This window comes from Osmerus eperlanus, chromosome 21 (genome assembly GCF_963692335.1).
Source record: "Osmerus eperlanus chromosome 21, fOsmEpe2.1, whole genome shotgun sequence".
NCBI classification, from domain to species: domain Eukaryota; kingdom Metazoa; phylum Chordata; class Actinopteri; order Osmeriformes; family Osmeridae; genus Osmerus; species Osmerus eperlanus.
The window spans coordinates 11307886-11319089 of NC_085038.1; the positions used below are offsets into that span (position 1 = coordinate 11307886).

Here is an 11204-nt window from a genome sequence, read left to right on the forward strand (position 1 = left end):
TGACCACCCCCCAACCCCCTACCCCCCCTACCCCCCTTCCTGGCAGAGGGAACATCATAAGAAACATAACCCAGGTACTGGACTCGCTGAAAAGGTTTTTGCTAACTTGCTAAGCAAGTTAGCGTAGTTGTGTGTATCTTCAGGTCTCGGGTTAGGGCCAACACACTAGTCCTCAGACCAGCTCTGCTACAGCTACATACACCACAGATACACCATAATAATTACTGATCAATAGTCCAACAGCACCTCAACACTCCAGCTTCTCAACATGCAGCCAAGATCATGTGTTCATGGGGTGTAGGGGACTTCTGAAAGATGCTCCTCTGCTGGCATACCAGTCCCCTTAATTAAGCAGGAAGTAGAAATAACAGTGGATGTTCCATTTGCTCCGATACACACACACCCACACACACGGGTCTTACATCCCCTTTTCTTTAACTTCCACTCCTTATCTGGATAGTATAAAAAGAGAAGAGCGCCCAGTCACAATAAGAAGTCTAATTAGTTCATCTGAACAAAATGATGTTTTGACCCTGGATGTAAAACAACAAGGTCCTCCAGCTGGAGCCTCTGACCTCCGCCCGCGTGACCCCTGACTCCCTGACCCAAGCCTCTATTTGACAGGTTTGCATACGATTGTTTTGGGGCAGTAGGAGATTGGGTCATGGTCTGGATGTGGTCCTGGTTAGTTCCATCCTAACACTAGGACGACCGGTCATCATGGGGACTGCCATCGGAGTTCTCGGTCTCTCCCTCTGAGATGGCCTGCATGGGGGCTGTGTAGAGGCGGGATCGCGCGCTGTAGCGGCTGCTATTGGCCGCCGGGGGGATCCTTGACCTGCCCTGGCGTGAGGCCGCGGACATGGGGAGGGTCTTCGTGGTGAAGCTCTCAGCAGTGGGCCTTGGGGGGAAGAGGCCAGGCGGGGGCAGGAGCTGGTCGGGGACCGAGGGTAGATCTTGGAGGGGGGAGGGGAGCTCCTCGCCAGCCCCCGGTCTCGCCCCTCCCTCCATGAGGGTGTCCCCGATATTCTTTGGAGCTATGGGGCTCTTCAGGATCTCGATGGCAGACATGCGGTAGCTAGAATCAGTCCTGCTGCCCTTCTTGAGGAGGAGCAGCTTGAACTCCTCGTTGGAGGTGCTGGACTTCTTCGCGCACCGGTAAATAGGGACCGGGGCACGCTGGGCGCCGGCCGGGAGAGCGGCGGCGGTTGCGGGGGTGGTTGGGGTGCTCAGAGGAGCGGCCGGTGCCATGGCCATGGCTGGTGCCGGGGCAGCTGTTATGGGGACGGGGGGCGCCGGAGGACACAGGCGGTTCTTCGAACCCAGTTCACCGGAATCCTTCCTGCCTAAGACCTTTCTCTTGGACCTGGAACAGGAAACAGGTTTCAGAGATAGGTAATGACATAGGATGAGAGAGTGTAGGGGAAAGAAAACAATTTGACTGAGATTGAGAAGATGAATACAAAAAAACCCTGATATACAGTCGATGCTCAGATAGATTGATAGATACCTGTGTATCATGGCAAACAAGTCCTCAGTTGTACGCATTTTATTGGGCGACGTGAAGACAATGTCATCGTCGGTTTTAATGTCATCAGTCAGGGGAGAGAGTGAGTTGTCACTGGGGGTGGAGTCTGGGGTGGAGAAATAAAACAGAGACCAATTGCATCATTATGGATATCGGAAACTTTCTGCTCAGTTTGACACTCTTTGCTTACCAAGGGCTTATGGGGGCATATAATATATATATAACAATATAGAGTTTGGAAGTATAACAACTCCGTTTTACAATACTACTTCAACAGATAATATAAATACAATATAAATATATATATTTATATATAAATATCATACCGTCAGTTATTGTAACAAAATAAAATAAAGTCCCAAGGCAGGACAGGTTTATGTTGATCTGACCTTTGCTAAAATATCCTTCTGTATCAGGGGTGGTGGATTCCTCTCGGCCATCTTGGTTAGGAGCACTCCTGCTAGGACCTTCTTCTTCCTCCTCCTCCTCCTCTTCCTCCCCTGCTCCTCCTCCAGCTCTTCGTCCTCCCAGTGCATTGTTGATTAAGTAAGGGTGCGATATGTATGTCCTCCCTGCAGGCACTTTGTCTGGACTGTAACAAGGTCCTGAGTCTGTCCCTCCAGGAACACCCCAGCCCCCAGGCCCATGTTGCCTCTCCCCAGTCAGGACATACCCTGGTGGGGCACGGGGCTCCATCATCACCCCTGTCCTGGAGCTCATCGTTCTGGAAGTCTGTAAGGTCTCCCTCTGCGGCTCTTCCTCCTCCTCTTCTTCGTCCTCATCGTCCTCTTCCTCGGGGGAGAACATGCGTTCTCCCAGCACCCTGAACTCCGGCGGGTGTGTGTGGGAGTGCGTGATGTGCATGTCTACAGGGGAGGGGTGTGGTGGGTGCGGCGGGGGGCGATGGGGAGGGTCCTCAGGGGAATCCACGCGGGTTCTGAAGGCCGTCATGGCCCAGAATGTTCCGGGTCCATACCGGTCCTGTCGCAGACGCAGGCTCTCGTAAGGAGGGGGGCCGTCTGGGTGCTGGCGGGGGGGAGGAGGGGGGAGGTGCTCGGGGGAGGAGTAGTGAGGGTCAGGCTGAGGGGCTGGTCTCTGAGGAGGGGGTCTCCGAGGGGGGAGGGGCCTGGTGTTGACGGACAGGGTGGGGGCTACAGTGGCCATGCCGGGACATTTGGGTCTGGTGGCGGTGTTCTCCATTTCTGTCCCGCTACTGTTCTTAAGGCTCTGACCACCAACGGACCTCAGTTGGACGGATCGAAGCGCTGAGGGTGTGATGGCTGCCAGGAGGGAGGGGCCTATTGCCAGGGGGATGGAGGCGGAGCCAGAACCCTCGGCGTGCATGGTTGAACCCGCGGCCCTCGCTTCTGCTGCAGCGGCCGCCATGGCCACTGCCCTCTGCTTGTGGTGGTGCAGCGTGTGAAGATGTGTCCTGTGGGACAGGGTGTGTCGAGCGTAGGAGTGGCCATGTCCGTGGCTGTGGAGCGCGCTCAAATCCAACTGGGAGGGAGGCGGGGGGAAGTCCGGTTCTGTCCGACAGGAAGGGGCGGGGTCACGCTGCAGCGAGGCCAGGGAGGACTTCCTCTCGGGTACTTTGGGCTTCCTCTTACCGCTGGTGGGCGACACAGGGCAGGGGAAGAAGGCGGCGGGGAATGATGACGTGGGCGTCTCTGATTGGCTGGAGTAGCCACTCGAGGGTGAGGCCAGGCCGGCCAGCTTCTCGGGAGAGCCCAGTCTGTAGTCTGCCTCCCCTGGGGGGAGGAGGGGGGAGGCCTGAGGGGGCGGAGGAGGGGGGGCAGAACAGGGGCTCTCCGGAGATCGCAGACACTCGATGATGGTGGTGCCAGGGCTGGAGTTGGAGAGGGGGGGGTAGGGGGCGGGGGATTTGAGGTCACTGTGCAGCCATAGGTTGGCATAGTCAGACTGAACAGCCCCTTCGTCCTTGAAGGAATGTGTGTCTGTGGAGCCAAAGGAGGTGGGCTCTGTTAGGTCCACACCAACCCCCCAGGCTCCCAGAGGCTGTGTCACCAACCCTGATGGGTCCAACTGGCCTGAGCCCCCCCCTAGTTCAAGTTCCAGCTGCCCATCGCCGGAAGACAAGCTTAGGTTCTCTTCACTACCTATCTTTGGTTGGTCCTGGTCCTGGTCTTGGTCCCTGGCCTGGTTCAGGGCCTGGGCCTGGTTCAGGGCCTGGGCCTGGGCCTGGGCCTGATCTTCACTCTGGCCCTGGTCTTGACCCTGGTCCTGTCCATGATCTCGATTTTGATCCTGTTCCTGGCTCTGGCTCTGGCTTAAGTTGTGGTCTTGGTCTTGACCTTGGTCTTGATTTTGACAGTGGTCTTTATTTTGGTCTTGGCCTTGGTCTTGATTTTGACCGTGGTCTTTATTTTGGTCTTGGCCTTGGTCTTGGCCTTGGTCTGGGTCTGGGTCTGGTCCAGGTCCTGTTTCTGAGTCCCTCACGGTTATCTCCGGGTCAACACTGGCACCACTGCTCTCCTTCAGGGAGGAGCTCCTCCTGGGAGGTGGAGGCTTGGCCTTAGCCTTTCTCAGCGGCCGGCAGGGCCTCCCCAGGGTCATAGTGCCCCCTCTGCAACCCCCTCCCTGCCCCTGGCCACAGTCAGAGCCTAGAGCTGGATAGTCACACAGATAGCCCCTGTAGCCCTGCCCGGAGTGGGAGGAGGAGGAGAGGAGAGTGTGTGGGTGAGGCTCTGTCTCTGTCTGTCTCAGACTATGTGGATCAGAGAAGCCCTGGTAGGTGGTGGGGTAGGCCCCAGACCTTAGCCCCCTGCTCCCATGATCCTCCAGTCCACGTTTGGGGCTGTAGTCCTGAGCCCCTGCCTGGTCCTGGTCTTGGTCAGGCTGGTCCGGAGGGTAGGCCCACTCCCCCTCGCTAGCGGTACTGACCCCAGCGTCATCCAGCTGGTCTGTCGCTGAGGAGGTGAAGGAGCTTGACCTCTGACCCTGGCACTGAGGGCGATCCTGGTAGGAGGGGTCAATGATGAAGCCTGTCAACTCGTCGATGGCGTGCGGCGCGGCGTTGAGCGAAAGCTCCGAGTCGCAATGGGAGGAGCCTGTGAGGGGCGGGGAGGAAGGAGGGGGGATGGTCTCGGAGGTCTGGGAAGGGCAGGTTGAGGAGGAGCCACTCCAGTTCCCGCTAGATGATTGGTGGTCCTCCTTGTGGTCGACTCCCCCACCGAGCCCCCCTGTGGTGGACAGGGAGTGGATGGGACTGGAGAAGGTGTCCGAGGACGACGACACCTCGCAGCTGCCCATGTCGGCCTTGCGAGGCAGCCGGGAGCGCCCTCGCTCCATCCAGCCGTGCTCCGGACTCCCCCCTCCTCCTCCCCCTCCCCCCCCTCCTCCCCCTCCCCCTCTCTGGGACCGCTTCAGGCTGCCCAGCTGCAGCTCAGGCATGGCCTGGTCGTCCGTGCTCTCCTCTTCATCCTTCATCATCATCATCATCCTCTGGCCCGGCCCGGGCAGGAAGTCCTCCGCCTCGTACGGGGACAGCTCCTCGTCGTCGTCCTCGTCGTCGTCGTCCTCGTCGTCGTCGTCCTCGTCCTCGTCGCTGTCGACCTCGTCCCTGAGGCGGCCCCCCTCCCTCGGTAGACTGCGAGAGCGCAGGCGCCCCCCGGAGGCCGAGGAGGTGTACACTTCCGAGTGGTCCGGCAGGGACAGGATGTTGCCCGTGGAGTGGGACAGGGAGGCGGGGATCCCCTGGCCTCGCTGGGCCCTGATTCGCCGGCGGGAAGGGGCGGCGGCGGCGATGAGGAAGTCGTCTGTCTGGCAGCCGGAGTCGCGGGTGTGGAGGCGGTGCCCGCTGAGGCTCAGCTCCTCCTCCTGGCACAGCGAGAGGTGAGGGTTGGCGTGCACGATCAGCGTCCTCTCCCTCGCCACGGGAGACTCGTCTGAATCTGCAGACACACACCCAGAGACGGGGGTTAGGGTGTGCGTGTGTGTTGAGGGAGGGGTGTTTGGGCGAGTGCGTGCGTGTGTGCGTGTGTTACCCATGTCGTGCTGGACTCGTCGGGGGATGCCGGTTATGGTCTTCCTCCTCCTCAACTTCCTCCTCCTCTGCAGCACGGACTGGGAGTGGACCAGAGAGCAGCGTGCGCTCGCCTCGCGGTCGAATCCCATGCCTGTGAGCCCAGGAACATGCACAGGAGGAACCGTCAGAGAGCGTCGAATCGCTCGTTCTACTCAGAACTACTGCTACACTACGTCGAGTCTAGCAAACTGGCTTCCATGTACTGCGAGTTGTGGAGCGTGTAGGTCTAGAATTGTCCAGTGTGTGAACTTCTAGAGGGTTTTAGATTTCAACTAGTTTTAGATTTCAACGAGTATGTAATTGGATAGAAGGCTCTGGATAAGAGCTCCGCTAAATAATGACTAAATGTAATCCCAGACTGTTCTGGAATGTTTTAAAAGCGAGTTACGTCAGAATGTGTCATTCTAGAGTTTTCAAAAGTGTGTAATTCTGGTATGTTCTAAAGTGTGTTGTTTGAGAATGTTCTAAAGTGTGTAGTTCTGCCGTGTTCTAAAGTGTGTAGTTTTACAGTGTTATTGGCAGTGTGTAGTTGTACAGTGTTCTGGGCAGTGTGTAGTTCTAGTATGTTCTGGGCAGTGTGTAGTTCTAGTATGTTCTGGGCAGTGTGTAGTTGTACAGTGTTCTGGGCAGTGTGTAGTTCTAGTATGTTCTGGGCAGTGTGTAGTTCTAGTATGTTCTGGGCAGTGTGTGTACCCGTGACGTTTATGGGGATGATGCAGGAGGACAGCAGTTGAGGGTCCGTTTTGTGCCTGTCCTCTGGGGACGTGGCCTTGGACCATGCGGTCTGCTGCTGGGCCGTCATGGAGGAGGGGTGAGCAGCAACACACTTGTTCCTGCGCCCCTCAGACACCTCAGTGTCTGGCTCTGAGGTAGAGGTAGACTGGGGGAGAGAGAAGGAACAAGAACAATAGGAATATAGAGTGGGGGCAGGCAGAGAGAGAGAGATAGAGAATGGGGAGAAGACAGGACAGAGAGAGAGATAGAGGGATGTGAGAGTTTGTGAGTATAAGATTACACCGTGGCCCCACTAGGATTTTACACAGAACTAGACAGAACCGGAGGGTGAAGAGACCAGAGTGGAGAAACATGGAGAGGATGAGGAATATGGTGACTATGATGATGAAAACTGAGATGTCCTTCAAGTTTAGAAGCTAGAAGAGCAGAAAGGAAACAGAGGGGGTTTTGTGTAGCAGCCTGATGGTTGGACAAGGTATTAACCAATAGGCTGGTTAGTAAAGTCATTGACCAGGGGTTACTGTAACCAGGAGGTTGGTTAGTGCAGTGATAGACCAGGAGGTTTGAATAATCGAGTACCTTTCTGCTCCAGTGGAAGAACAGGCAACACTCAAAGGGGGAGGGGGAGTGAGCACGCTTCAATTAAATACACACATACACGTGTACACAAACACCCACACACACAAACACACACATAAACAAAAACAAAACAGGGGTTGATCAATGGAAAAATAAAAATGAGTGTCAAATGCAAATAAAACAAAAACAAAATGGAGTAGATGGAAGGCTATGTTAGACACAATGTATTCTGGGAAGGTACCACGGCTGTACGTAGGTGTGCTGTACAGATATGACAGATAAAGAAAATATTCACCTTTCTCTGTAAGGTCCGGAAGTCTGCATCTCTCCCTGGTCTCTCCTGAGACACACACAAACAAACAACAACTCAAAACACCATCAGACGTCCGGATACAATGGTTCTTCATGCAATAGATGTCGTCAAACAGTCTTAACTAATTCCATAAAAAACATTTACCTTTCTTTGTATCGTTTGTATTTCTGTCTCTCTTGTTATCCTCTCCTGGACAGAGAGATAGAGAGAGGTGAGACATTTGTATGTAACAACATCAGAAATGGCCACACTCTCATAATGACCATTGAAAAGGAGTAGTGTGATGTCATACCTTCCTGGGCTGGAAGTCTGCCTCTCTCTCTGCTTTCTCCTGCTGCTGCTACAGGGTACACACACACACACACACACACACACACACACACACACACACCCCAACCAACAGGGTTCACAACTGGGCTCAGTCTACTACATCTTTATTAGTGTGTGTCGCATGTATGTGTGGTGTATGTGTGTGATATATATATCTAGTGTGTGTTGTATATAGTGTGTGTGTATGTGTGTGTGCTTACCGCATGAGCGTGCCGGCTCCTCTGCTCATGTCTCCTGCGTGGTGAGGGGAAGGTGGGCAAAGGAGGCGGAGCCACAGAGATGGAGATGGTGACTCTGCGCTCTCTGCTGGTCGACCGCTGTCGCTGCTGCTGATCTGGAATACACACACACACACACACACAGGTTGGTACTAGCAGGGCTAAAGCTAGGCGTATGGGATGTGGGTGTGTGTGAGGTTAGGACTCTGTGTGCAAGTAAAGTGAGTACCTCTGTGTGTGTAGGTGTGTACCTCTGTGTGTGTAGGTGTGCACCTCTGTGTGTGTAGGTGTGCACCTCTGTGTGTAGGTGTGTACCTCTGTGTGTGTAGGTGTGTACCTCTGTGTGTGTAGGTGTGTACCTCTGTGTGTGTAGGTGAGTGTGTACCTCTGTGTGTGTAGGTGTGTACCTCTGTGTGTGTAGGTGTGTACCTCTGTGTGTGTATGTGAGTGTGTACCTCTGTGTGTGTAGGTGTGTACCTCTGTGTGTGTAGGTATGTGTGTACCTCTGTGTGTGTAGGTCTGTACCTCTGTGTGTGTAGGTGAGTGTGTACCTCTGTGTGTGTAGGTGTGTAACTCTGTGTGTGTAGGTGAGTGTGTACCTCTGTTTGTGTAGGTGTGTACCTCTGTGTGTGTAGGTGTGTGTGTACCTCCGTGTGTGTAGGCGAGTGTGTACCTCTGTGCAGGGCGCGGAGGCTGAGCCTGGCGTGTGTGTGCAGCTCCTCCAGGCACGGTGGCCGGGTGCAGGGGTGGAAGACGTTCTGCTGCTGGTGCCATGGCGCTTGGTAGTGAGACGTTATCTTACTTTCCACTTCCAGGTTAGACACCGCTGAGGAGGACAAGAGGGGAAAGGAGGGGGGAGGAGAGGTGAGGGAGGGAGGGGAGGTGAGGGACGAGGAGAGGAGGGGAGGGAGGAGGAGACGAGGGGAGGAGGAGAGGAGGAGAGGAGGGGGGAGGAGAGGTGAGGGAGGGAGAGAAAAAGGGGAGGTGAGAGAGGAGGAGAGGAGGGGAGGGAGGGAGGGAGGGAGGGAGGGAGGAGAGGAGTGAGGAGGAGGGGAAGAGGAAGGGACGGGAAGGAAGGCAGAGTAGAGGAAAAGAAAGGAGACGAGGGGGTGGCAGGCGGAGGAGAGGAAAGGTGAGGGCAAACAGGAGAGGAGGATGGGCAGAGGAGAGAGGAGGAGGAGGACGTCAGTATTCCAATACTATCGTGATAAAAAAAACAATCTTTCTACATGGTCTACCTCAAGATAAAATTCTGACAAAGAATCCAGGCCATGGTTTCGACTTCACCTTAGACCAGCACACCAGTCTCTACTCGCTCTATCTCGCCAGAGGAACACTGCAGAACAGGAGGGATGAATCACACCATAACACCCCCTGGATAGAGTGAGAGATTAAACATATAGCCTAGAATAACGTCCCAGCTCTCAGTTGTCAGCAGTGGAACATGGGGTTGAAACACTGAGAGGGAAGCAGTACCTCTTTTGACCAACAGGTGTCAGTAAAGCCCTATCGTCTCTGCTGCTGCAATCAGACAGCACTCCCTCACTTCTCTTAAGTCTTTTACAAAGTAGTATTCTGCTAGCACACACACACACACACACACACACACAAACACACACTGATAAAATGGCAACAAAAAACAACAAAATACAAATACATTTGTCTCACAGTTAAGATCAGCATCACACACTAAAGAGATTCAGCGGTAGCCTGGGCCTTTTTAGAGAGAGCGAGAGGGGAAGGGAGCGGAGTGTGTGTGAATGAGACACACACACACACAGTTAGAGTGAGTGTGCATGTGTGAGAGAGGTAGACAGAGATAAAAAGAGAGATGGAAGCCTTTCATGTTCTGTCCTTTCTGTAGAATCCACTCGTCTATTAAACAACATCTGGTCATTATCATCATCATTCTCATTCAACGTTTCCTTATTCCCCCCCCCCCCACACACTCCACCTTCCATCTGTAACCTGGCAACCTCGGCCATCCCATCCACTCTGAGTACACAGGTACTCAGTTAATTCATACGAACAGTCATCCTCCATTAGTCAGCATCCCGCACTTAACACATTATGACTGTAAAATGACACTAATGCGGTACAGGACAGCATCATCACAACAGATTGTGAGAAAAGACTCAAAACAGAGGCAAAATCAGAGGCAGCACGTGGCACAGTTACCATCGACACTACCCAGTCATGAGGAGGGGACTAGTGAAGGAGAGAAAGGAGGTAGGGTACCATGAAAATGCATTTAGCCAGGCCACTTATTTGACTCTAAAGTCCTTTAGCCAATAACTTTAAGAGAGCTACAGTGTTTGAAGATCTCCTACCCAGAGCCTGCACCACCCTCCCCAACCCACACACCCATTCTCTGCTTCCTCCCTTCTTACCTCTCCTCCTCCTCCTCACCCCCCCCCCTCATTCTCTCACCCTCCTCTCTTCTCCCTCTCCCCCCCCCTTTCTCTTCCATCCCTCCTCACCTACTGCCCTCCTCCTCTTCATCCCTCCCTCCCTCCTTCTCTCCTTACCTCCCTCCCTCCCTCCTTCTCTCCTTCTCAACCTCCCTCCCTCCCTCCTTCTCTCCTTACCTCCCTCCCTCCTTCTCTTCTTCTCTACCTCCCTTCCTCCCTCCCTCCTTCTCTCCTTACCTATCTCCCTCCTTCTCTCCTTCTCTACCTCCTTCCTTCCCTGCCTCCCTCCCACTCTTCTCTGCTCCAGATAGTTGCTGCAGTGTTGAAGTTGTCTCATCTTTGTCATCATCAGGACGCAGTGCTTTATAAAGACTGTTACTCAGCAACATTCTCCCACACACCTACATAAACCTACACACACGCACAAATATGCACACACACACACATGCATTCAGTCTTACACACACACTACCGTCCAACCATCCCTCACCACACACACTCACCTCTCTCTCTCTCTCTCTCTCGCTTCTTCTCTCTCTCTCTCTCTCTCTCTCTCTCTCTCTCTCTCTCTCTCTCTCTCTCTCTCTCTCTCTCTCTCTCTCTCACACACACACACACACACACAAGACCCTAACCCACCATAACAAATAACAACAACAGCACACACAAACACACACACTGGTAGCTTACCAGTGAGCTCACAGTCACGCAAACTGGTTGTGGAACCAGTACGCCAGAGAGACCTTTGTTCTAGAACCCCTTTTCACTCAGCTGTGGGTCTTAACCCGCATTCTTCTGTCCTGTCCTGTCTTGTCCTGTCCTATCCTATTTTATCCATTCCTGTCCGGTCCCGGACCGTTTGTCTGTCCTGTTGTACCTGTGTGTCCTCTGTCCTGCTGCGGTCCTCTCTGAGGCCGGCTCCTCCTATGTGTCCTCAGCCGCCTTCCCTGAGAGTTACCCATCAGCCCCGGGGCCAGAGAGCAGACGCACAAACATGGCCAAAGCCCTCCACCTCCGGACTGGCCGACTCATCGGTTTGCGC

General features: G+C 54.2%; 1 protein-coding gene across 3 annotated transcripts in view; it reads right to left on the bottom strand.

Annotated features, from left to right (window-relative positions):
• Positions 1-51: 51 nt before the first annotated feature.
• nhsb (Nance-Horan syndrome b (congenital cataracts and dental anomalies)) overlaps positions 52-11204 on the bottom strand; it is a 26366-nt gene continuing 15213 nt past the window's right edge. The window contains exons 2-12 of one of the 3 annotated variants that reach the window (XM_062447328.1): positions 8425-8577; positions 7734-7867; positions 7496-7543; positions 7348-7392; positions 7186-7230; positions 6891-6947; positions 6270-6456; positions 5536-5667; positions 1918-5442; positions 1511-1634; positions 52-1366 (exon numbers count right to left, since the gene is read on the bottom strand). In XM_062447328.1, coding sequence (XP_062303312.1) covers positions 703-1366; positions 1511-1634; positions 1918-5442; positions 5536-5667; positions 6270-6456; positions 6891-6947; positions 7186-7230; positions 7348-7392; positions 7496-7543; positions 7734-7867; positions 8425-8577 — 5114 coding nt within the window. In that variant the 3' untranslated portion in view covers positions 52-702. The remainder of the gene's footprint in view (positions 1367-1510; positions 1635-1917; positions 5443-5535; positions 5668-6269; positions 6457-6890; positions 6948-7185; positions 7231-7347; positions 7393-7495; positions 7544-7733; positions 7868-8424; positions 8578-11204) is intronic. The other 2 variants (XM_062447330.1, XM_062447329.1) reach the window with 2 other exon arrangements.